The sequence below is a fragment of the Idiotropiscis lumnitzeri genome, chromosome 7 (genome assembly GCF_059441095.1).
Source record: "Idiotropiscis lumnitzeri isolate Australia: NSW breed Sydney's pygmy pipehorse chromosome 7, RoL_Ilum_1.0, whole genome shotgun sequence".
NCBI classification, from domain to species: Eukaryota; Metazoa; Chordata; class Actinopteri; order Syngnathiformes; family Syngnathidae; genus Idiotropiscis; species Idiotropiscis lumnitzeri.
Window position 1 is genome coordinate 12,396,199 of NC_142397.1, and position 27,471 is coordinate 12,423,669.

The window sequence follows — 27,471 nt, forward strand, 5'->3', positions numbered from 1 at the left end:
AGGCCAGCACGTTGGCTCGGTTGGAGGAGCTATTTTCCAAATAATACTCATGACATCACAATTGCAAGCCAGCAAAGTGCACCTAAGCTCTTTCTCTAATTCTGGCATTCAAACCAAACAATTCCCCCATCAACCATTCAAGACTAAATAAGTTTGACCTTCGGACCAGAGAAGCAGGAAAAGTCAAATGCACCCTGTGACTGTCACCACATCCCTCAGCACTGCACCCACCCACTTCCTCACTTTCCGTCACCGCCAGTGTGGTACAAGAGGGACCTCTACAGGTCACTTGCGATAACAATATAGTAGATTACTGGCAGGTCAACTCACACCACGACAACCCACTCTGTCACTGTCTCTTTGAGTTTTTCAAGCTGCTTCTAGCTCACTGTTTATATGGCTTGTTTTGATTTCCAGAACACACAAAAGTGTCCCTGCCATGAAACCAATTGCACAATCCAGGATGGATGTAGAGTTTTATATCGATATGAATGCATGGGAGGATGGGGTCAGACTCCAATTGCCCCATTAAATATCAAAGGTTTAACCTTGCAGAGAGATGGAATCAATCAGGGGCTGTCTGTGTGTAGACAGTTTAAAGAGTTCACTTGCAGCTTCCAAGATTAATCAATGATCTATTTACGTGGAATAGTGCAGACACAGTCGTACGCCGAACGTCTAATTAGTTGAACCTCTTCAACACCGCTCCAGGCCGAGTAATATACGATAAAAGTTGTGTTGATACTTTGGGGGAAAACACAATGGGAGGAAAATATATTTTATTTCATCTGTCAGTGGTAAATTTTTTGAGGGAAGTCATAAGGTGACTGCTACTGCTGCTAAGAATAAATAAATATATTTTTTTTTTCCTTTGAAGAATTGTTTTAGTATTTTTTTTTTTTTGCTCTAAGAATTAAAATCTTATTTATAATTCACATCAATGGAGCAGGACAAAACATTTTTTATGGATTCGTTTTTTAATTTTAATTTAATTTTATGCATTTATTAGTAGTAGTCGCCAGACTTTGGGTGTGTCTAAAGTTTTGTGAGCGTTTACCATTTACACGCAGGACATGATCTAAAGGAAAAAAATTATTACTCTTTGTAACAAGAAATAAATTGTTAATGTGATGTTAGAATGCAAAATATTGACTACATATCTGTGTGGGAAAACTAAACTCAACCTTCACACTCATGTTGTTTTTGCTGTGATTGCTTATATCTTTTAGTGCGTTTATAAGTTCTTTTTTTTTCACATTTTTAAAATGCATTATCCTGAGCCAAAATATGACCTAACTTACAAAAGCAACACTTTCAGGCAACACCAGAAAGTCACAGCAATTACTGAGGTCCCATTTAACCTTGGTAACAACATCTTCCATACACCGTTTTTGAAGGGAATCACAATTTCCTCACAGAATGTATTTATAAAAGATAAAGATAAAAATGTCCTTTATTAGTCCCACAATGGGGAAATTTGATTTGAAATTTATCTTGTTAAATGTAATTTTCTGAGTTGAATGTGGCATTTACCTTGAATGTCTATTCATCTTTTGAGATATTTGTCTTGCAATAATATACTTTCATATAGCAATAGTGCTGCTTTGAATAAGCAGTCAATACATTGATTGCACAATTTCTAAGCATAATGAATTTCCCTAATGAATTAGTGTGTTCTGCCTTTGTCCTGTTTCATGACCTTGATATAATTCGCCTACCTATGACAAATGTTTTCTTAAAGTGTTGAAAATTCGAAACAGAGAAAAACAATCAGCAAAAGTACATTCACTTTCAGTCACATTTTACAAGGTCAACAAGTACGAAAAGTACAAGTATAAGAATATTTGGGGGGCTCGAGGCTTTCTGTCTGACTTGACTCGAGTCAGAGACTAATTTTTAGGATTTGCTTGCCAAAAACTTGGGAACAGCCTGACTTGACTTGAGACTTGAATTAAATGACTTGCCAAGTCAACTTGCTTCGACGCTTGACGGCAGCTGTCCACACTAAATACTGAACCCCCAGTTGCTCCTGAAACCTGTGAGATCAAAAGGTGAATGAGAACACAGTGTTAAAGTACCTCAAAGGTAGAAAAGCCGCATACAAATCTGAGCCCATTTCCGATCATCCGATTTTTTATTTTTTTTTTGTACTAAACTATTTTGTGTTACCGGTATTGTATCAAACATTAATGAATTGTTGCAATGTGGAAAAAGCATTAACAATGTAGGCTGTAGACTTCAGCAACTGCTAAGATTTAGTCATCAGAAATTGATGTCAGTGGAAGGACTGATCGTAGAATCCCGTGGTTGATTTAGATGTACGGGAAAATTATATTGGCATATGTAAAATAAAGCTTCAGTATTTTATTTTCTTGACTACTTGTTGAGCTTCATGCTTGTCGCTAAGCTTTTTATGTTGCTGTAGACGTGAACAGATCTTTCAAGTATTTGTGAGCGAGAACACGTTGCAAAGTCTTGCATCAGTCGTGATGACTTTGTGGGAAAACAAAACAGCCCACTTTGATTTTAACTCGCCTGTTTTTGCCTTGAACTCCAATTTCATAATTTCTAAAACTGACAACATCTTAATAGTGCAATATTAATTACCACAATCATCCGTTTGATGAAACTATTTCAGTAATACACAATACCCAAGTGCTATTATTCAGTTAATAGGGATAAGAATATTCAACATTCCTAGCATAGCTGAATTTATGATTAGCATTTGCATTTGCTCTGGCGTCACTGACGCCAAAGTGGTTAACTTACCTGACTTTAGTACAAGCAGCATTGGTTCAATTCCCACTTAGCGATGATGTGCATGTGAGTTTTACAGGCTGTCTATTTCGATGTGCCCTGTGGCTGGTTGGCTCAGTCAGCAGGGACGGGATAAAACTTCCTGCAATGTTTATCAATTTGAACTTGAAATAGCTTGTCTTTGTAGCTTATTCAGTTGAATATAGGTTGAAAAGGATTTGCAAATCATTGCTGGAGTTGCCCTCCTCCGAGGCTAACGCCCGTCGTCCATTGCCAGCGATGGGGTGGGAGTCTGGAAGCCAAACGAACACACAGACGTGGTTGCACTGCTGAGATGGCTTTATTTGCCGCTGCGATCATTCCTTGATGATCGTTAAAATCAGTATTTCTTTTCGTCCGCCTTTCGGCCAACGTCTGATAGGCTCAAGCGCCATCCTGTCATGCTGTCCAGGATGAGCGGTGTTGATGGCTGTCGTATAAACCTACCCTCAACATCTGACAATATACGTTCCAGCTTATGATATATTTGCCTGAACTGAATGCAATTGCTGCGTCATGGAGGATGACTGGTTAGCACAATGGCCTCACAGTGCAGAGGTCGCGGGTTCGATTCCGGCTCCGGCCTTGGGTTTCCTCTCACATTCTAAAAACATGCATGGCAGGTTGATTGGACACTCTAAATTGCCCCTGGGTATGAGTGTGAGCGCGGATGGTTGTTTGGCCCTGTGAGCCTGCTTGCGATCGGCTGGCAACCAGTTCAGGGTGTACCCCGCCTACTGCCCAAAGATAGCTAGGATAGGCTCCAGCACCCCCGGTGACCCAAGTGAGGAGAAGCGGTACAGATAATGGATGAATGGAGTTGTGATAAAAGATGATGTAATAAATAATTGTAGTTGACAAATGACACTTGTTACACGACGGACTCGACAAAGTGAAAAAAATTTGCAGAAACACCCCATCTGGGACGCGGAAGGTTTTACTTCAATCCACTAAATTTAAATTTGTTTCCTTTAAATTACTATCTTTAATAACTTTGTTATATGTGCCGGATGTAGTGTTAAACTTTTTTTTTTCTATTCCCACTTAGTATGCAAGTCTGCCACTGTGTTTTTTGTTCACGTTGATTTAGTGTGATCAGGAATGCCCTCAATCATTTTGCATTAATGAATAGTCTCCAGCATCATTCAGGATTATCAGGTACTGTATGTTCTCATCCCACTATCGATGGTGTTTGTGCAAAACAGGAGGATTAGCGAGCCCGGGGTTGCCAATACCAATCGTCATTCTTCATGTTGAGGAATCCAATCGTGCTCTCCTTTTCAGCCAGCAGGATGCGTTATGGATCAATATGCAATTCAGCACAGTCCACGACCCAGTTAGGAAGTGTTGTACTGATACTGCTCTTATCTTTCAGATGAGAAGCTACCTTGGAATGTTCTCTCCGAATGGCTTTCCTGAGTTACCATGTTTACTCGCAAAAGGCTGATATTTTTAGAGAATGGTTGTTCATTCCATTGTTTACTATTGAGAACAATTTAAAAACCGTAAGTGCTCAAAGATTGAATTGGTGCAGTCTACCTGAAGTTGAGCATTGTTAATTATATATTGCCAAATAGATGATGCTCTGATTGATTTCGTTTACCTCCATGTTTGCTCTTCAGATGTCTGACATGGTCTCACAGTGATTGCCGTGTTTTCTGATTGCTTCCGGGCTGTTTTAAAATGGAGCGCTGATATGCCACTTGTCCTCACTCCAGGTAGCGTTGATTATCTCATTCCGAGCACAAATGACAGTTCTTCTCAGCAGGAAGAGGTTTTGGTGCATTTATTATGATTGGTCTCCCCCTTCCACTTGTGTTTACTATTAAATGAGTCTTCAAGTCTCTTTTGATTAAATGCTGTTTATTCCTGATCAGAAGTAGAGTGATCTTTCACTGCTGACTCCGGATAGCTACTTCTTTTTTTGCCTCTTCTCCATTATGCGCCATTCAGAATGTTAATCTGACACATTGATTTGATTTCATGAGCCATCTTTATATACTTTTTTACTTTTATTAGTCAATCCATAAATAGTCTACACAGCAGTGTTTAAATGCAATTTTTGTGTGATGAGACCAAGATAAATAATTTCAAAACATTTTCCATCTTTCAAGTCACCTGTAACTTGTACATCTTTTTAAAAAATATATATGATTATTATTTGAAGGTGCCTTAAAACTCACTGAAATACGTTTGTGTTATGTCACCTGTAGCCCTCCGGACGTTAACTGACTGATCCCGCGAGAATTTGTTTCCATCGCCCCGCTGGCAGGACTGTTGCGAATTTGGCAAGCGGAGGATTTACAATAGCAGTAATAAAATTTGCGTTTTTCAGTCAATTTTACGTCCAATATAAGTCACATGCCCTTTTGATGAAAAGGACATAAAGAGATGCATGTGCGATCTGTGGACAGTTTATAACCACTGGTTGTTTTAATTTTGTCATCCGGTCAGACATTCTTGAACATGTATTGCTTCAAACACAGTTATAACAGTTTGATGCGAAAAATGTAGACATTTTTACATATTCGCATTTTCCCCAAATGAAAAGAAAAATCAAATTCACCGTACCCTGTTCCAAGTTCAGGTTGTTGTGAAAAATAAAACCTTTATTGCCTGTACAGGACCTACAGCCAATGTTTTTAGCAGCATTTTAGTTTATCTTAATATTTAATACAAATATAAAAACATGCTTTGCCAAACCAAAACAAATTCCAAAGGAATAAATCAATTCACCCGTTGATGTCATCTGGCAAATATTGTACATAGGGTAGACGAAGACGAGTGTTGCTTACAAGTGCAAAAACAAGTTGATGTATGATTAGTTAGGATGACAGCGGTGGAAGATTACTGCCTGGGAAGTAAGTCTCCTCACACAAAGATTAAAAGCACATGACTTTGAGTTGACTGTTGCATTTTTCTTCTTTTATTGACAGTTACTTTCTCTCACTTTGGCCATACTATACCGAGCAACTAGACAGAGAAACCTATACCACTTCATCACTACTACAGGCAAGATATATATTTACATAAATCTAAGACAAATATAGAGGGGTTTTTTTATCTTGAAATCCATGTTTTAACTAATTATTCACAAAACACACCAAACACGCAAAGGAAACATCCATAAAAACTGCATTTTCGACGTTGCTTCTTTTCACTGACATCATCACGACTCGTCAATCCTGATCACGTTCAATCCAACTCATCTTGACAGTATCATCTGCTTTGTTTTCTCACGCACAAATGTGCGCACATTTGTTATTTAATACATGTTGTTTGATCAGACAGAATGCTTGATAAATCTGTATGTTGAAGGCTAGAAGTGAGACAACAACATAAATAATTAAATCACTAACTGCTAATAGCAGAAGGATGATGGAGGTGGCAGAGTTGTATTGCAGGGTCTCTTCCATTGTCTTGTATTGTGTTGACTGGATAATGGGACTATAATAACACTGTTATTATACAAGTATAGAAGCTGGTGGTAGCAGCATTGTTGTTCTTCATGATTGTTCTTCTTCAACTGGAAGAGTTACTTTCAAGTCAAGGTGAAAGTATAGTTGAAAACCTTCACATCTGCTCTGGAAAAAAGTGTACTGAATAAACAAAGGTCTTTACATGTTCAAAGTTGACACTTGGGTCTCGTTCAATGCACAGCTGTGCACAAATCTGAAAAGGTAAACCAGAGTTAAAAAGTAAGGAGAGATTACTTCATTATTTAAAAAAGTGCATATATATATATATATATATATATATATTTATTTATTTATTTTATTTTTTTTAATTTATTTTTTTTTCTACAGGCAGGCTAATGCAAAGTTGTTTGGTTTAGTGCCAGTAGTCCTCATGAAATATTTATTCATTGCACACAAATTATATTGGTGTTAAAAGCTCCTCTAGTCTCCTCAGAAATGAAAACGATGGAAATGGATAAATGTGCAATGATGACAACTCGTGAGAGGCTTTTTGTGAAATTTGGGAGTATAATAGATGTCAGCGGTAGCCAACTGCTCTCATTCCACTCATGTTATTTCATAGTGTGGGAGAATTATACAGCTATTAGACTACAATTTTAGGTTACACTTTATTTCAAGTTGCCATAAGACTGTCATAATTATGACATGACACCTGTCATGAATGATTCCTTATGACAGATAGACAGTCATTAAGTGTCATTTGGTAAATTATGTCACTTTTGATGCAAAGTATGGTTTGGGTTAGGGTTAATGACATATGTCATAAGGATTCATTCATGTTCATGACTGGTGTCATATCATAAATATGACAGTCTTATGACAGTCCTACGAACAACTTCAAATAAATTGTTACCCAATTATACACTATTATAATAACAGACATTACAAAAATGTTCTCCCCAGGAAAAAAATCTTAACTCTGCCAGTGCCCGGACTCCTACCTCGCATTCAGTTGGAATAGGGTTCATTTTTCCTACGACCCTGAAAAAGATGAGCAGTTAAAAGGAAAAACATGGGATTTCTCAATAATTTTTCAATTCTTTGTAACCACAGAATAAAAGTCAATGAACAGATGAACACTGCATGAGTCAAAGTTCCATCGTCTTTTTAGTGTGACTGGGTGTAAATATAAACGACTTTTATGTAGACATTTTAACCCCATCTGAATTGCGCATCTAACGGTGCCAATATCACATTAACTCTGCCCTATAGCTGTCACCAAAGGGCCACAGTAGACACACTACTTGCTAACACGCCCACAAATACACGCTTCATTGTCTTTCGTCTCCTTGACTAATCACCAAACAAAGCTTTGAATGTTGGCTTCTGAAATTCTTTTCCTTTGAATTTTGTTGAGAAAAAAAATCCCCGGAGAAGAATAAGAGAAGGACAAAAGAAATGAAGAGATGAATGCTAGCCAATTCCTGCTGAGACCTCTTTGATAGATGCAAGAGTTTTCTGAAAGAAAAAAAAAGGAAAGGCGTTCCGTTGAGCTCCACTGAAATGCTGTAGGCACTTCATAATGTATGTTATGTATGCATGTGGACCTATATACACGATGTTTGTTTTGTTTTTAGCACTGTAACTGCACTGTTGTCAGAATGTATTTCTTTGTGTAATATGGATATTTCTAGGAGATAGCAAATGTTTTGTTCTCTCATTCATTTCATTTGATTATTTTAGGCAATCCATGTGATCTGAGTCCTGGTATCCTCACTGTGTAATCTGGCATGTATTCTTTAAATAGCAGCAAGACTCCCTTCATGTTTTACAATACAGCAAATTAGGCTTAGTGGAATTCAACCACTAATAAGATTACGCCACCCTTTTCATAGTTAAAGTGTAAAAAAAATGTGCGATTGTGCAGTCCTTATAAACTGACAAAGATGAGGATTTTTGGTATTACCCTTGTTGAAAAATAATTAGATCCAGGACTCGACATTAACACCGTGAATTTCACTGCCCCTATAGCCACTTTGGCAGGTTGTATTTCAAATCAGAATACTCAGCAAGATTGGGTGACTAGTCACAATTACATTGACAAATCAAAATCATCGACAATTAATTTAACAATAAGCGTCATTGATTAATTTTTTTTTATTCTTTTTTTTTTCCCCTCAAATCTGCCTCAGAAACCTCCCGCTGATGCCACTGTTGGCCACCGTTTGTTCTTGAGATACATGCACAATAATGGTAATCAGGGTGATGTAACCTGAAAAACCTACAGCTAACTGTATTAGAACGTGGGAATTTGAGCTCAAAGGTTTGAGCATTTTACCAAAAATTCTACCGGAATGTGATGTAGAGACGGAACTTGCCTTTCATGGCAGCATGACACGGTAACACAAACATTTAAAAAGCAAACAATTTATGGCTGATTAAGTTTCTGTCAAATAGAAACAGTCATCTGGATCAGCTATTTGGCCAGTTGGAAATATTAACATTAAATTAAGGATAACAATGACGATTTCATTTGACTTGGCACACAGGCAGAGGTGGCAAATCCAGGTCCAGAAAGTAAAAATCCAAGTTCATTTACCTGCCAGTAGAAGCACCTGGGGCTAAATCCAAACTATGCCAGGCCAAGGTTTTTACTTTCTGGACCTGGATTTGCCTCCTCTTCACACAGGTTATGAGTTTGATGTAACATTATTACCATAGATATGATTCGAAGACTGTATACACCAGTGTGCTGTGTAGCACCCCTGCGAAGCGACATGGTTGTATGGAGCAACTTTCCCATTATGTGCACATGACAAATAAAGATGATTCAATAAAACACGTCTAGATTGCTGGTACAAGCTGCAAAGTTTATTCAATGTTCAATGTACTATGTATGAAGCTGCTTGCTGTGCGATAAACTGCCATTTACATGTGATCCAATTCGTGGATTAATTCACAAAAATAATTTGAGACTTGTTGATTTTCAAAATGTCATTAAAATTTTAAAAATATATATCAGAAAAATTATATTTCATTTCCCCTCAGTTGACAATTGAATTTCACACAACAGCAGAACCACACCACCCCTCACCCCAGGTTGACATTTTTCTTAAAGTGAAAGTCAATATGAGTGTGACTGTTGACTTCAAATTACCACAGAGAAAGAAAATAAAGGGAAATACATTTTTCTTCACTCACCTTGTCTCATTGTTCTCCACCTTGTCATGTTATTCACTGCAATGCAATATGAAAAACTGAGATTTAATGAATGTGTGTCAAATGTATGAAGGGACCAGAAGTGTCTCACAGTGAGTCTAGTAAGACATTGGAAAATGCAATCCAATAGTATCTCACTGGATGACCTCCGGGTTTCTCACATCTGCTTGCATCTGCTTTGTGAGCTCAGTTGCCCTCGTCATTGTGTGTAGGTGACTATCTGACATGCAATATTGAAAAGCTATTGGCAAATAGTGGAAAGGTCAGTCTGAGGTCAGCCTAATAACCAGTGAAATAATTTAGCACTAACTACTGCCATCTAAAATGATGGCGAGTCATTCATAGGGAAAATGATCATATAAATATAACAAAAAAATATATATTTAACATAGTTATGCAACAGGAAATTAAGAGGAATATCTTTTTATCACATTGTCACTGAAAAGGTCACAAAGAATTTGTCAACAGAGATAAATAGAAGATCATGACATTAAAAACACCATATTTACCCTTACCTATCTACAAAGGTTGTTTTCTTTGGTATGAATGTTCATATTGGAGCAAATGGTGGAGTGTAAAATAAAACAATTGCTTACATTTTGAGAGATACTCGTTCAAGGATTGTGGTGTTGTGAACATAGAGTCACAGCACCATGCTCTGGCTCCATAAAGAACTACAATAAAAAGAAGCATGTGGCCACTGTGGTTTTTGCACCTACTTACTCAAAACACTGTACACGTGGGTGTCAAAAAATGATATCAATGGACATATATTCTAGCCATTTATTTCAATAATTTATTTGAATAAAAGTAAAACGAAGTGAAATATGTCAGCCTTTATTTACTGCAATTGTGATGATTATTGCAGGAAGACACACAAAAAAAATACTATTTCACAAAATTAGAATATCATGGAAAAAGTTCAACATAGTAGGCTGCCCGTGTCCTAACCTTGTCAGCTAATTAACTCAAAACACCTTCAGAGGTTTTCCTCTGTTTTTAAATGGTCAGAGTCTGGTTTAGTAGACTTGAGAATCATGGGGAAGACATCTGAATTTATGGTTGTAAAAGTGGCCTCAATGAGAAAGAATGAGAAAGCATCTCTTTTGCTCAGCAAGACGGACATACAGTAGATCTAAGGAAATACCAAGTTTCCTTGAGATGGTACCCAAAACGAGCAGATGCAATGAAAACAAAAGAGGGCACATAATTCAACCCTGTGGAACACCGCATGTTCAGTGCAGGACTCCAGAGTCCAAGGTTAACATAAAAAAGTTCTGTCAGCCAAAGAGGATCTTAATCACTAATGCCCACCTGGTGCGACAAACAAGCCAACAGAATACTGTGATCCACTGTATCAAACGCTGATGTTAGGCCCGACAAAAAAATTAAAGGCATTTCTCAATGAGTCTAAAATTTGAGAGTACATCTTGTTCTCGATCATGGTTTGGGCAACCATGTTGGTGATGCGGATCCAATGTCTTTTATCAAGAACACAGTCAACGCTGATGTCTACCAGGGAGATTTTAGAGCACTACATGCTACCTACTGCCGACAAGCATTTTGAAGAAAATCATTTTATATTCCACCTCTTGTCCACAAAGCCCAGACTACCTAAACTAAAGTTGCCTGACTTTCACCCTGTTGAAAATTTATGGGGTATTGTCAAAAGGAAGGTGAGGGAACAGAATCACGATCTGAAGGCCAATATCAGAGCAACTCGGGCTACAATAACACCTGAACTGTGCCAAAGGCTGATCGCCTCCATGCTACGCTGCTTTGATGCTGTCATTAATGCAAAAGGAGTAAAAGTGATTTAAAAAAAAACATAATAATAATTCTGAGGACATATTACTTCAAAGCATTGGTATCATGCAATATACATTTTTTCAGCTTTTAGCCATGTTAAAATTATAATGCTAAAAAATTCCCATAGTGGTGTTTTGTTTTCCTCCATTCACCCAGTTTAACGCATTTCTGGGGACCGTTTCACAAAGCAGGTTTAGTGAAAACTCATAGTCTGCCAACGCTGAAATGAGGGAAACACTCAAGTTTTCCATTTAAAAAAAACTTGAGGAAGAGAGGTCATTTTAGCCGGTATCAGAAAGTGAGACAACTTAAGCTCTCAGTCATTTACTGCCATACGTAACAGACTCGAGGAATCAAACCTGGTCAAGACCAGGTTTTTCTCAATGAACCATGAGGTTTTTTTTACGTCTTTTTCAGAGCCATTCACTCCACACTGCACAGTAATGCTGCACCATCCATGGGATTATCAACAGGAAATGTCACGTTTATCTCCACTGTGCCTGTCAGAGTCATCAAGCATGTGTTCCACAGAATTGCAGGTGAATGATGTAGAGTTCTGTTAAAATATTTTTAAATTATGTTCTCTTAGTGGCATCATGCTGTAACCTCAGACTTGGATTATTGATTTGAATTTATTTTAGTATTTCCCAGTGTGTTTGGCTGCATCGGTGGCACACACATTCCCATCATGGCTCCCTCCCATAATGACTCAGATTATGCAAATAGAAAGTCCATTCATCTTGACTAATATTTCAAAATGTTCGACTCCATCATAGTTCAACAAACATCTGTCATTCTCTGAAATGTCAGGATCATATGTGATGCTGGTGCGCTTCTCCCCTGCGAGTGTGCACTGAAATGAAATAAATGAATAAGGTTTCATTCAAGCAGTTTTCCCCTGTTATATTATTGCAAAGGATTACATTGAAATTTACGCATTAACCCAAGCACCAATGTTCTCCCACACTGTCTCTCTCTCTGTAGCAGCTGCAGCGGTGTTGCATCTCTTCCTTAAAACGTGTTCAAACTCGTCATATGAATGCATTAATATTTCAACTTCTAGTGGGATGAAAAACGCAGCCCTCCTCTTCCCCGTTGCCATGGTGACTGTCAAATCGGGGCTCCATTGATGTTGGCTTTTTATAGTTCACGCTCTTAACTTCAGGTGAAGACACACCGAGTTCGTTAAACGTATTTAAATCAACTGTTCTGGAACCTGGAACTAAGAGTTTCCTGTCTCAGAGGAGATCAACTCAGAGTTCAGGATTAGACTCAGAGTTCATTGAAACTGCTGTGTGAAACGGACCCCACCTCACAAAGCAGCAGCCCCTCCCAATCCAAGAAAATGAGTGGGCCCTCAAACTTTTACATAGAAGATAGAGGAGCCACCCCCTTACTGCCCCTGCAAGCTTACGACACTTTCTCAGAGGTACCGGAGTGAGTGAGTGAGCAAGTGAGTGAGTGAGAAGTTTGGTTAGTTGGTCAGGAGTGGACATTTGTTTGTCCGCCTGTGTGTTCTCACAACTTTCTCTCAACAGTGTAGTTATTAATGGTATCTTTTTATCTCTTTGCATAATCAGTTTATATTTTTGTCATTGGTGTCTTTTTCACTACAAAAAAAATCTTTAACCTATTTTAACCACAACCATACATAACTACTGCGTATAACACTGTACAATAAATATAAATCTGTGTAAGGTAATGAGGAATAAAGGAGTCATCCATCCATCCATCTTCTGTACCGCTTCTCCTTACTAGGGTCGCTGGAGCCTATCCCAGCTGTCTTCGGGCAGTAGGCGGGGGACACCCTGAACTGGTAGCCAGCCAATTGCAGGGCACACAGAGACGAACAACCCTCCGCACTCACATTCATACCTAGGGGTAATTTAGAGTGTTCAATCGGCCTGTTTTTGGAATGTGGGAGGAAACCGGAGTATCCGGAGGAAACCCACGCAGGCACAGGGAGAACATGCAAACTCCACACAGGATGGCCGGAGCCGGGATCGAACCCACGTCCGATGCTATCTCTCACTGTGAGGCTATCGTGCTAACCAGTCGCCCACCATGCCGCCATAAAGGAATCAATATTATATAAAATTATTTAAAAGGTTTTCTGAAAATAAAAATTTAATGCTCTTTAATGACACATTTAATGCAATTTAAAAAAAAATAACTTTCTCTAATAACACACATCCTATTGCGCATACACGGACACACACACACGCACACGCACACGCGCAAGCACAGTACGTACCACGTTTTGCCTTGTGTTCCTTTGTGTCTTGTCGGTCTCGTCATGCTTATTGAGTCCACCTGAGCTCGTTTACCCAAGCCCTTGTTGACCAATCGGTTCCCTCCAACCCTTTGTGTCCAGGTGTTCCTTGTCTTGTCAATTTGCCTGTATTTAGTACCCTTTTTCCTTTCACTCCTTGTTGGGTCATTGTCAAGCTCAGTTGTCCATACATGCTGTCGTGTTGGTGCCCTCCATCCCACATCCAAGTCCTTCTCCTAGTGTTTGTTTGTTTCTTTAATCATTGTTTTGTACTTTTGATATTTTTGGTTTTCCTAGTTCTTTGTTTGCCTTTTAATTTTCTTTTGCTAATTAAACACTTTGACTCATGACAATTTAGCGAGCAAGATTTGGGTATTACCGTCTCACTTTTTAATGGTTGCAAGTTCTAAGAAACGCTTGTACAGCACATCACCATGCCGCGAACGTAACCAAATAGCTGATGGTAATGTGAAGATCTGAAATATAACATCCAATCATTACCATAATTCGTTTTATATTTAATTCCAAAATAAGATGTTGTCCTTGACTGATCTGAACCATTAATGATGACTCTGACAACAAAACGTCAAAAAAATAAAACATTTTATTTCCAACACACATGGACAATATATTGCGAAGAACTGAATTGGGGTAGATTAATTTTTTGTTTGGTTTGCACGACTACTTCATTTATTACAAACAATTACAACCAGGGCTCTTTTGCATGATACCGTTTACCTTCCATTTTCTACCAGTATGCACAATAAAACACTTCATAAATTCACACATACAGTCACACTTCTTCTAATCTGATTTTACACTCACAGTCAGTAACAGTAAACCTACTGGATTGGTGCGGTGCTTTATATTATATTTTCAGTTTTGAAATATTAATATAAACGTATGCGGCTTGTGCAAAATCCTCATTAGGGGGAAAAAATCTTAAAACATCGTGATTAAGTTCATTGCTTACGTGCCGATGCTTTCGCCCTCCCGCCTCTGTTGCAAACAATCGGGCAACCATGAGACCAACCGTCATAAGGCTACAGACACTGCCAGCCATTTCCTGCCTGTAAACATATGCTGTGTATTTTTTAATTTTTTTGTTGCCGTTTAATTCACCCTAAATGATCTTTTTGCTCCGTTTTGTACCCATCATCATTTTCTAAAAGTGTAAAAACGTTGTGTGTGCTTTCCTAAGCAACGACCATGTGTGTTACTGCGCTGGGGGAGAGGAGGGCTGACGTTCGGATGCTTCTGTTTTCGGTGATGATGATGCTCTCGGTCTCCGGTAAGAAGCACGCCGCCCTACATTGACCGGAGGGATCCACTCAATAATACTACAATAATGTGATATTGTTATTATATTTATGTGATGAGTGTATGGGTTGCAGTAATAAATGATGTCGCTCCATCAATGTAGAAATCTTCTAAAAACAGCTGCCTTCGCCATGTTTTCTTATTTCTAAGGCCTAAATATCCGCTCTCGTCCCCATTTAAGATGCGCCCTACAAAACTGATAATGGAGTCTACAGGTTTCTATGGGGTCTGAGTTACACATTGAGCAACTACACTTCAACCCCCCAACCTTATCACTTAGTATGGACATCTAAGGTCTAGAGATGATCCTAATTACTCCAAGTCACATAATCGCTTTACCTGATTTACTGTGATATCACACGAATGCATATAGACGTAATATGCGCTACAAACTGCCTCCTTGTCTTGATAAATGAAGCTTCATTTTTAACAGCCTTAATACATTACCTTAAAAAGTCGATTTAAGTGGTATCTTGATATTGAATTGTTGGGAATTAGTGTCTGAAAATCCCCCATCCAAATAAATCTTATATGGGGTATATTAAAAAAAAACACAAATAAGATAATGTTCACGTGTATACAAAAAAAGGTGGGGCAACTCTGTATGACGTCTCCCAACTTCTCGGTTTCCCTCCAAAGCACAATACATGCAGGCGATCGGATTGGAAATCCTAATTTTTGCAAAGTGCAAAGATGGTCAATTGTCTGTCGTGCTGGACCAGGTGTTGTTTGGCCATCTTGATCTTTTTCAACAAGTAGGGTGCCTCACCCATTTCCGTCTCCATGACAACAACTCAGAATGTAGTTTTGTGGGAAATCTTGTGGTGTAATGCATACGTGGACAGCTTTTTTTTTTCTAAAGATGACGAAATGTATCAGCATTGTTTCCTCGTTGTGGTAGCCCAACATTCACTTGTTTTCTTTTATATCCATGTGTATGTGCTGCTCTAAAAGTTCAGATACCGATTGATGTCACTAGAGGGCAGCAACAGGCCACTCAATTAATTTACCTCAGCTTCAAGGTGGGTGTGCCTGATGTTTCAATATTTGGTAGTTTTAATAGGCAGTGGGAGTTTTAAGTTTAGTGGTTACCCCATCCTTGTGTACTAGTGGGTTTGCATAATTCAATATTTTGTGTACCCGTGTCGTGTGATGAGGTTCATGACTGGTAAAGCATTAACATAAATCAGATTTACGAATTTATGAACCAAACAGAGTGGCCTTATTTACTGTTAAGTTAGCTGCGAGACATTGAAAATTGGTTAAAAGCTCATTGCAATTTCTATCTTATTTAAAAAGCTGTTTATTAGATTAATAAATATTGAGCAAAAAATATTTTAATTTAGGCATTTACTAAATGTATTATTTTGTGTACATTTGAAACCATCTTTATTATATTTTAAATGCATAACATTCAATTGATGAATTACAAAAAAAAGTGTTCCAAACTTCAAGGAATAGTTTTTAATTTTAATTATTATTTTTTTCTATACTCTAATTTTATTTTGCAAAAATTTAAAATGTGTTACTGCCTTACCATTATTGTTGTTACTTTCCTGTAACCTACCTAATTTTCATCTTGGAGCTTCAAAAATATTTCCATCAAAGTAGAGATGATTCTAGTTCCAAGAAAGTCTTCTCTGATCAGTCTTATTCGAAATGAATGTTTTGCATCTTTTTAATTGGATAATGATCTTTCACAGACACTATTTAAGCTTCCACAATGAGTGGAAATAGGAGTAATCTCAGTCTCGATTCAATTCCTTTCGACCCAAAGGATGAGCCATACAGTATGATGAGAACAGACTGTCGAGACGCTAGGTGGCATTCTTAATCAGGGTGGCTGCCACGGCCACTCAAAACGCAGCTGCGTACCACAGTGAGGAGGCACAAACCTCCCGGCCTCCCCGAACGCTTTGTCAGCAATTTTATGCATTCAACAAAGCTAAATATATACCAAACACTTAACTATCAAATAATTTGCCTGAATATGGGAAATCAGAATCCCTGTTGAAAGTGTCTGGAAATATTATTTTGCAGACAAGAAGAGAGACAGAACAGGCACTTACCAATAGCTAAACTCCAACCGTGAGGCAGAAGTGATGTGTTAATCACTCATCCACCTAGCTGACCATCAGTGTAAATCACAGTGCTTTACAGACACACAATGAGGCTCCATTTCAACTAAGCTTGTCAAATATGGAATATTTGAAATATGGAATATTGGAATCGATCGGACTTGTGCAGAATGATTCACCTTCACTTTTCCTGCATTGACCTTGCATGTACGACATACACCGAATACTCGGAGACAGAAGAGGTAGACACTTGTAGTCATAATAAGGAGAAGGAGGTACCTAACATTTTGGGTACCAGGAGTATGAAGTAAGAATAGGGGGCAAGTAAGCTGGACAAAGATGGGAGGGGCAGAGGGACTGAGGTATGCATGAGGCTGCTTCACTGCAGTATTTCATGTCGTTGCAAGTGCCTCTGTCTCATAGTGTATCTGCCCGTCTTTCCCGTACAGGACTGCTGAGTCATTGATAGACTTTGTACAATGGATATAAAAAGTCTATACACCCCACGTTCAAATGTCAGTTTTTGTAGCATAGAAAATTGTAAGTCTTTTCAAAACCCTTTCCACCAGGAATGACCTTTAACCTGCACAACAAATTTGGATAAAAAGGAAGAGAGGGGATGTTAAAACAAAAAACTGAGATCCAGGGCCCTATTTTCGTTTTGGGCGCATGTCTAGCTGAAGGTTTTCATTGTTTTGGTATTTTGCTGGACTTTGCACCAGTAGATTTGGGTGTAACGTGTCAATTGTGTGGGATGGAATGTAGGGTTTTCACAGCCAATCATTGGGACATCCCTCATTGACATAAAAATCAGTACAGAGCGCATGCCCGATAGATCAGATTAGATTAGATAGATGGATAGATAGATAGATAATTAATTCAGATGTTCTCATGCCCCAGTCTCCTGCTTGGACTCCAGCGACTTGTAGGCCGAAGAAAGAAATCTCCCCTCATGCGAACAGTTGGACTGCACTTTGTGCGAGACTTGCGCTTGGCATGTAAATGAGGGAAGCATGCTGCATGCAGCATCCTGTTTTGGCGCTGTTTTTTTTTTTCAGCTGCACACAGGCTTTAGTCATAGTGAGGGGAACCACGAGCAGTTGCACATTGCAGTCAGTGTTAGCACAAAACCATCAGCCTTCTGCTTGAAAGCAAAATAGAATTGTGTAGGAGGCCTATTGTAGCTGCTAAATTTTATTTTGGTTTGATCCGATCAACAATTTACTGCGAATGTATAAATTTGTCGATTGCAGTGTATGCTTAAATATGTTGGTTCTAGCTGTGTCAGCAGTTATTGTAGGTCAGTATTTGGGGATGACAATGACATAGCACAGCTCGCTTGCTTAGCCCACTGCTGACAATGCACACAGTATTTCAGGGTGTGGATTCATGTGTTTGTGTTTGGGAAGGGAAGCTCACATTTTGTGCAGCATCAAAACACATTGGAGTCGAAGTGTATAAAAATTAGGGATGTACAATATTGGAAAAAACATGCTATATGGATGTTGAATCAAATCACCATTTTTGCTCATATTCCATCGGTTGAGATGTCAAACTTCCTCAGATTGTAAAAGGTTCAAATCTGAGATGATGTCCTTACTTGCTATTTGAATTGACTTCCGAGTTGTATTTCAAAACTTTTGAAAAATTTGGCGGCAAAGTAATGTTTTCCTGGTGCGGGTTGCTATGGATCTTTGAAAGATGTATGAGCCAAAACTTTAATCATGTTTTTCTCAGAATTTGGAATTGTGTCTTGTCAAAATAAAAATTTCTCTAACTTTGTACGTTTTTATGTACTTCCTCCCAGGTATTATACAGCATTTTGAAGGGCATTAAAAATAGAAATAAAATCATGAATATCTTAGTTTACATATTTGGAGGCAAACCTGATTTTGTGAAAAACCATCATCTATATATTCACAGCATATGTATGTTGAACGTGTGTGTGCGCGCGCATGCGTGCGTGTGTGTGCCTGCGCGCTGCAGAGAAGCAGTGGTGCAGCAGCAGTAGGAACCCAGCCAGAAATACCCGACTGCAGTAGAGAATGGTGCAGAGTCCATTCTCACGCACACACACACACACTTTCTGTCTAGGGAGTGCAAACTCATGCTTACCAAACTCATCGTTGTTCGTATAGAAGAATAGAAAATCATCGTTCAAACTCCACATGCCTTCATATTGTTGGATTTAACGATTTTTGAGGACCCAATGGAAAAGCCTAAGAAAAAACAACAATGAAAAAAACAAATGTTTTCTGTTAACTTTTAGGTTGTTCGAGCATGGACGTTATCGTGCCCAGTAAAATCAACGTAATGAATGGATCAGATATCAAAATCCCATGCACATTCACTTCCTGTTATAAGATCGACACAAACAAGTTTGTCATGAACTGGACCTACCATGAATCACTCAACGATACGGAAAGAATGGTAAGAAAGATAGCCAAATATGAAGAGTGAAATTTCCAACTGCATTTTGCAACTAAAGTTTCTGTCTTTCCATAGTTTTTGGCATATTACAAGAAGAAAGGAATGGTGGCTTTGTTTCCAGAGCGGTTTGGCGAAAGGGTGCTGTTTGCGGGAAACCTGGAAAAGAATGACCTGTCAATCACCCTATTAGATGTTCAGGAGGAAGATGAAGGGATTTACAACTGTTATGTGATAAATCCTCCGGACCGCATCCATGGACATGGAGCGATAAACCTGAAGGTTTTTACTGAACGTAAGCTACTAACCTTGCCTCTTGGACAAATAAATATGCACGCATCTTAATCGTAAACTTTCCCTGAAGATACAGCCAGGAGATCTCAGACGGTCGAGTGGTTGTGTTTCACAAATTTTACACATGAAATTCGCATCTTGTGTATTTTAACCTGGGCTTGTGAGGTTTGCTAATACCATGCATGACAGAAGTCTGACCTCGAATGTTTTGTGGGATAATGTTGGTCAAAATTCAAACGTGTGCAACTGTAAAAGTATCAAACTTTAGTGGCGCATTTGTATGCAATAAACATTATCTACATGCTTCAATCGCCTACAATCCGATCCCTTATATTAGGTGTATTGTCGACAATGGAAAATTCAATTTGGTACAATTTCAGTTTGTACTAAGATATTTCGGTAAAAGTCATTTTCCCGTAAGACTGACTCAATAGTTACATATTCTTTACGACCATGTAAACAGTCTGAGGGTTCTATTTTCATAGACAGGCGCACGTGCGCTTATTTTAAAAATTGACACGTCTTCATTTTCGTGAAGTCTAGTTGACCGTGTTTGGGAACTTGGAAGATTGTGCAACACTGTGGTGGACACACTTAATAAGTTGTCGACAGAAAGTAGACAACACCTTAATCCAACTAAAAGCAGGTCGAAGTTGTGGCGCAGGTGGTTTAATGCGATTTTGGTGGATTTGATCGAAGCGCAAGCAGACAGATTCTGCACTCCTCTAATATCCGTGGTGGATGTCATCGTATTTCATCCATAAATATGATAACAACATGCATCGAACCCTCTGGACTATTGTAGAATTGAATTCAGTGAATGCATTGTTATTATTATCATCTTCAATATTAAAAGCACTCCCCTGACGTGTGTGTGTTTTTGATGCTGTGAACCTTCTGCTCATGAGTCAGCTTTTTATTTATTAATGGCTGACGAGAGGTTGAACTTCGTCCCTCAGCATCTTTCTCCCACTCGCACACTAGCCAGGCTAACTCAGCAGCACTTTCTTTCCACTCTGTTTAATCAGCCCAGTCGAGCTTTTAGCCAGCACCGCACTCCATCTCTTGTCTATAGGATATACTTAACTCTCTTCTTTGCTTTTCTCAGTTCCCCCACCGAGAGACTCAACAATTGCTGTTGCAATCGGGGCATCAGTGGGCGGAGCGCTGGCTCTCCTTATCCTTTCCATGGTAGTTGTGAAATTTCTTCGTCATCATCTCAAGCAGGATCTGACCTCAGAGGAGAAGATGGAGGAGGAGGGGAAATTAGAAGCCGAAGGTGCCCCAGATGAGGGAACAAAGTAAGAAATCACAAATTCAAATCGGAAACTTTCACCAGTAGGATCGTAGCAAATTTTAAAGTGCACCCGCACTGTGTAACTGCCGTCATATTGCGCGCATACTGTAACTAAACCAACCATAATGTGCACATTTAAAAAGAGGCCAAGGACACGTTCTATATTTTCCAGGAGATTTTTTTTAATCCCTTTGTAACTACGGATGTCCACTCTACCGTAGCGAACCAACTAGCGCGCAAATTTACCTTCAACCTTTTTCGTTTCCTTTTCAAAATTGTATATTGAAAGCATTACTTGACAGCCTTTTATAATAAATGTCAATGATTTTTTTTTTCCCAAGATTTCAAATGGATTATGAGATAAATTTTCGAGACTGCATTTTTTTGCTCATTTCGAAAGTACTCAAGGTTTCTGAGAGCTTATCCTTCGGCTCGGTCAGCAGTAATGGCAAAAGAATTGATTTTGGTGTCAGTAAGTGGTTCCTTCTCAAGAATAGTCCCACTAAAATGGAAACGATCGACTGGAACTAGTCCAGAGTGTCTCTCCCAAAATCAGCTGAGATAGGCTCCAGCACGCCCGTCTATTTTACGAGGTCTTTATTATTCTGATCACAGATTGTAAACCAAGCTTCACACTCTCTAACCCTCTTTAAACAAACTTTTACTGAATTGACATCTCTTTTATGACAGACAACCTTAAACGGGCCATCAGAACAAACTAGTAGCCCGCAGAGCTGTCGACCTGGCACCTCCCCTGGTAAGCACCTTTTTTAATTGCTTTGCCATCAAAAACATGGAGGGACTGGTAAAATAATGTGTAATCTGGAATGTTTTTCCATGATTAGCTGGACTAATTGAGTAATTATAAATGCAATATATTGCTCGGTCTTCACATACAATTATTACATTTAATACGGTTCAGTATATTCTATAAAGTTGATATTTTTTAGAGCTTCGAGAGTACACAAAGGATAGATGTGGCCTAATGGATGGATGGATATAATATTTATTTTTCCCAAATTACTCACAAATACTCCTGGAGAAAATGTAATATCTACACAGCCCACGTGTCTTCAAAGCATTTATGAAGATGTACAATTCTTTACTCATCGTATACAGCTGCTTCTTAGTGTGTATCGTCCAAAATCTGTCACCGGCGGGTTTTTATTTATTTTTTTTTAGATTAACAGGGAAACCTCTAAAGTTAATCTCAGTTTACAAAAATTTTTCCCGGCTCAAACTGTCCCGACAAATTTAAAGGTTTGATTCCATTTTCTTTCAGATGATGCGTCATCGTTCCCCTGTCCAGAAGAACCACTGGCTGAATCATGAACCAACAAGTGCATCTGCTCCTGCTGTATGTTTGTGTGTTTCGGTGGACACGAGTGTGATTTTACGTGTGTATGTTTCAGAAAGAGAGAGATGTGTGCGTTTGTCTGCTATAGGCAGCGATTGCATCTTCATCTTAACTATTCTTCTATCTCTCCAAGGAACACATTTGTCATTGAACATCTATGACAGGTTACGGTTGTATGGTATAACCTCCGAAAACAAAAGCATCTAAAAAGACGAGGAAATTAGTTTCTAACAAAATATCTGTTTTGCATAAACACATTTATGCGGTAGAGGTCAGGGCTAACACGTTCTTCCACACCAAACTTATCCAATCAATCTTTTTTGAACCTTGCTTTGTGCACTGGGCCAAATGAAGAATTCAGATTCAGATGACAGTTTGCAATCATGTGTGAGAATGCAGCTGAAATCTACATTCCTGAGGCTCAGGATTAACCAGGTAAAATAATTTTTAGCGTATAAAAAAAACATATTTTACATTATTAAGTAAAATAGTCAATTTTAAATCAAGCTGATTGTAAGTGCTGCATCCAATAACATTATTACAGAACATGGATGGATCCGGCATTTTTCAGTTTGGTGGTCTACAATTTTACATCCGCAAGGGGTAATCTTGCAGTTTACCTGTATGAATGCATTTTGCACGTGGACCCCATTAAGTCGATTTCTGCTTCCACAGTGTGTGCTTCCGCCACCCTTATTTTAATGGGAATGGGGGGAACCACTTAGATTGGCCAGGAGGCGGCTGTTTTCTATCCCACAACGGCGCAAACACCCTCCACACCAATTATACCTGTGCAAAGTCTGAAAATATGAAAAAAAAATCGAAAGAAAACTCCACCCATGCGCACAGTGAGACAAGCGCGGTCTACCTGTACTCAGGGGTGTTTTCTTTCTTTTGGTATTTTCGTAGATGCACGGCAGCAGCAATGGGCATATGTGTCACTGTCACATTGAACACAGCTGACATGATTGCTGACCCATCAAAATGGCTCCTCTCATTCTCTTAAATTCGGCACAGGAGAGACACGCAGTCTAAATCCCAGCTTTTAATTGGTCTAAGGTCAAGATTACTTTATGGCACCTACTTGTCAGGTCTGCTTGGTGGCATGGAACAGAAAACACCGTCAGCCCACTGAAATGCCCCACTTTACAAATTTCCAAATCTGTAAATCTGCACAGGAGTGGGTTAGACTTTATTTTGGTATTCACATGCGGCTGTCTAAGAACATAGAGACCCATGTCCTTAAAAACACTATGTATACAGTATGTAGTCGTATTTGGTTTAAATCATTATAAAGACAACAAAAAAAAAAAAAAACACTGATTTTACAAATTTTCTAATCTTATGAAAATCCATAACACTTTTTCTTTGGGTCAAAGTATTTTGAGTTTTCAAAGGAGGTAACTAAAGGCTTGTTATGATAAACGTACCAAATTATACTTTCCTTGTTGTTTTGGTGCACGTGCATTGATTTTACATTTGCAGCATGTACAAATGTACTCTAATCCTGTGCTGGTTATACAATCTCATCCGTCGCTCTATAATTCAATGGAATTGAATTTCAGGCACATGTTCAACATGTACAGTTGAGTAAATCATCACATCAGGGTAGAGAGTAAAGAGCTCAAAAACATCACAGATTTAAGTGTATCTAATCTCGGCAGGTGAACAAACGCCAGATTTGGTTATGTTTAGTCACAAAAAAAGCATGTACAGTGTACGGTAGTCTATTTAATGCACGCTGTTAACACATTCCAACTCGTACCAATGTAAGTTATGTCAGAACGAGAAACAAACATGAGTTCATCTGCGCATGCTTAATCTTCTCGACTGTGTAACAGTCAGCACCTTTTATTGATAAAGCACTTATTTTATTGTGCTACAATTAATGTGTTTTTGAAAAGAACAAATTGCTGCCTAGATGGTTTATATCATTTTCTGTAGTTCGAATATCAATAAAAAAGTGTGATATAAGAACTCTAATCTCAATGGAGTCCAACTTTTGTCGAGATTTACATTCCAAATGCAGCAACGCAAAAGATGTGTGTGTGTGTGTGTGTGTGTGTGTGTGTCTGTTTGTGGTTTTTTTTGTTTTTTTTTTAAGTTTTTCATTATATACTTTCCTGTCTTGAATATCACGTCACTCTTTTTGCACATTGCCACATATTTAACGTCAGTGATTCTAAACTGGTGAGTCGGGACCCAAAAGTGCAGCTACCTGTACTTATATTCCAATTTTTTTTTCCAGAATCGAAGAGGTCTCGTGCACTTGTTATTTAACTACTCTGTAAACAAATGCAGTCCGGCTCAGCCTTTGACTTCAGAGCTCGATATACTTTTGGCTGTATGTCAAACTCATTTGAAACTGCATTTAATAAGTAACATACCGTATTATGTTTTTTTTTTTTTTAACAAAACATTGCTTGCTGTTTCGACAAAGTATAAAGTGGAAGATTAGGGTCCCTTCGTGACAAGAGTTGAGAATCACTGTTTTACATCATGCTGTATTTGAGAGCATGCAAAAAAAGTGTAAATGAGAAAAGCATATTAAAAGTTGTGTATGTAAAGGGTTTACCCGAAGGTGTAGACTTTGAAGTTAGAACATGGCATGGTGATTGTATGCTAAGGAAGATATGTTCTCCATATAACCTTAATTTAAGCACCGGGAATGAGAAAAAAAAATACTATCCAAATAAAGTATTTCATCATATTTGACTGTTTTATTATGTGACATCATGCAACCAACCCACAGATTCTTAACAAACAATAACAAAGCTCATGCTACATTAATTTTCTCAGATGGAAAAAGTACATTTAAGTATTTAAAAGAAATACATTTATTGTAATTATTTATTTTTTTCCCAATTAAAATTCTGCAGACACATTTTATTTCTTTTTTTAATCCAAAAAGATCACATTAATATTTATATAACTTCTGTCTTTCAGGATTTAAATAAATTGGTCACCTTGATATATTTAGACATTAACAGGGAAAAATCATTCAAGAGTAGGAAGCCGGGTGCGAAGAGAGGTTAGCACCATACCTCAAAGTTCTGAGTTTGTGGGTTCTAAACTGGGCTCCGGCCTTTCTTATGTGGACTTCAGAATTTTTGTATTCATATGGTTGTGAGATAATGGTACTCACAAAGCCCATCAGCGCTGCATTGTGGTTTTATAATACAACACTTTAGCTTCCTTCCAAAGTGCCCCATTTAGAATATTGTCTGACATTTACGCATATTTGGGCCTTATCACTTATATTTATGGGGTTAAAAAAATCACTTGCAAAATAAAAATATGACAGATGTTTGGGAGTTATGCTGCTTGTGTGCTGCAGTGCATCTAAGCAGTAACCACGACAGGCAAAGCCAAGCTGAGCCATGCTGCATTCAGAGGTCAGCTGGGACAATCTGCATTACTTTGCATTTTTGCACATGCGGATTTTTGTTTTCAACAACCTTCACTGCCAAGCGTGACGGACTTCAGCGTGAAACATATTGCATGCGTCTTTTCGACTTTATCGACAACAATATTGGTGTTGACACTGAGTGTCATGTTTGGTCTCAATTATTATGAGATTGCCTTTTTTTCCGGATTCAGTACTATATATCATATCCACCTGGAATTGTTTGTACCACATAATACTGTGAAGGACAGAAATTGACAAATTCAAGGAACACACATGCTCTTGAAAACTACAGAATGAATTTAAATAATTAAACTCAATATTTGCATGTTTGTGTGTGTGTGTATGTATAAGCCAATTTAAACATGGATGATAAACACCCGTAAAATCAAAGTCTACTTGATCGGTGTATTTTTTTTTTTTTTGGGATGAATGGTATCTGGAGTGGAAAAGACGTGGCGTGTCAAAAGGTCAAAAGTTCTGTTGAGATATTAATGATTTTTTTTTCTTCCATACATTGTCTATAGCACTTGTCCTCATTAAGGTCACTAGTAAGGTGGTGGCTATCCCTATACACAACTGATCGGCAGTTACTTGCTTGGTAAATGTAGACAAACAACCATTCACACTCACATTCGCTCAATTTAAAGTCTTAAATGAACATAAAATACACATTTTGGGGATGTGAGTTGAAGTTGGAGACCCCAACTGTTGGAGACCCGATCTGTGAGGCAGACTTGCCAACCACTAATCCCAGATGCTGTTCAAAAGCATTCTGAACAACATGAAATTTAGAAGTTATACAATGTGCCTGTATTAATTAAGATTTTAGATTAAGATAGCAATTCAACAATATTTAAAAAAAAAAAAAAAAGTAGTTTTAGTTAACATTAATGGACAAATTATAGTTAACAAAAATATTCTGTAAATGTAGCTGACAGTTTATTTTCATGGCAAAACATTCCACCTTTATCAAGTTCATCACATCTATTTTCTAGTGTACTTCATCGAAGGTCAAGCATACAAAGTCCGCAAAATCCCAACATAAAATCGCCGCGCACATGCTTAACAAATATTTCACAATGACTCTGCACTCAAGTCCGCAACTTACAGCTAACACTTGCAAAACTTTGTCTCTCAATTTCAATCCGGACTCACCTTTTTCTTTCATCCCGTTCCTCGGCAACTGTCTGATAAGATGGCCGGAGAGAATCGAAAAGACGTGGAAACCACAGAAAGACAACACAGTTGAGATGGTGGACCCAAGGGTCATGGTGAGAAGAGTGGGGGGGCGGGGAAGGATACTCGGACGGGGACAGCTCTGAAGATGAGGCTGAGACAGGGCCACTCAGGATGTTCTCTGAAATGTGCTCACTCACCGGCTGCTGCAAAGAGAGAGAGAGAGAAAGAGAGGGGAAGAGGGAGGGAGAGAAAGGAGAGCAGGCCCAAGTGTTAGGAAGGTTAATCAGACTGGGGGGTGGGGGAGGGGCAAGGTTGGGGGTGGGGGGGAGCACTCACATCCAGGAAGATGACGTCGGTGTGGTAGAGAAAGGGTTACGACCTCTGTCCATCTGTGCGTGTTTGTGTGTGCGTGCGCGGCAGTGATGTTGGCCATGTGGCTTTACTGCAGCATTTCAGCGCCTTGGCTGTCCCAGAAAGAAATCTTCCACACCCTCCCTTGCTCACTCCTTCTCTCTCCAGTTACTCCCTTTTGCCTGCTGTTACATCCACCCCCCACAGACCTTTTCTGCCTTTCCGCAAAATTCCTTCTTCCCTC

The 27,471-nt window shown here is 38.7% G+C and overlaps 1 protein-coding gene and 2 long non-coding RNA genes across 5 annotated transcripts in view; 2 read left to right on the forward strand and 1 right to left on the reverse strand.

The window, feature by feature from the left end:
* Positions 1 to 11,921, forward strand: part of LOC148333589 (uncharacterized) — a 33,282-nt gene extending 21,361 nt beyond the window's left edge. The window contains exon 3 of the long non-coding RNA XR_015844228.1: positions 11,661 to 11,921. This is a non-coding gene — a long non-coding RNA (uncharacterized LOC148333589). The remainder of the gene's footprint in view (positions 1 to 11,660) is intronic.
* LOC148333590 (uncharacterized) lies at positions 5,206 to 27,059 on the reverse strand. Of its 2 annotated transcripts, XR_015844226.1 has the most exons (6): positions 26,853 to 27,059; positions 20,722 to 20,864; positions 19,029 to 19,132; positions 9,417 to 9,452; positions 7,217 to 7,256; positions 5,206 to 6,468 (listed from the first exon to the last, which is right to left on the reverse strand). It is a non-coding gene; the product is annotated as an uncharacterized LOC148333590 (long non-coding RNA). The 2 variants fall into 2 exon arrangements; XR_015844227.1 differs by lacking the exon at positions 9,417 to 9,452.
* Positions 14,542 to 24,271, forward strand: scn2b (sodium channel, voltage-gated, type II, beta). 2 transcript variants are annotated; one of them, XR_015844225.1, is made up of 6 exons: positions 14,543 to 14,806; positions 19,183 to 19,343; positions 19,419 to 19,635; positions 20,743 to 20,935; positions 21,622 to 21,688; positions 22,214 to 24,271. XR_015844225.1 is itself a non-coding variant. In XM_088300418.1 (4 exons), exons 1-4 carry the CDS (start codon positions 14,725 to 14,727, stop codon positions 20,937 to 20,939), a joined length of 657 nt encoding a protein of 218 aa, XP_088156544.1. In that variant the 5' UTR covers positions 14,542 to 14,724. The 2 variants fall into 2 exon arrangements, 1 of the variants encoding a protein (XP_088156544.1); XM_088300418.1 differs by lacking the exons at positions 21,622 to 21,688; positions 22,214 to 24,271 and having other exon boundaries at positions 14,542 to 14,806; positions 20,743 to 20,939.
* Positions 27,060 to 27,471: the final 412 nt, after the last annotated feature.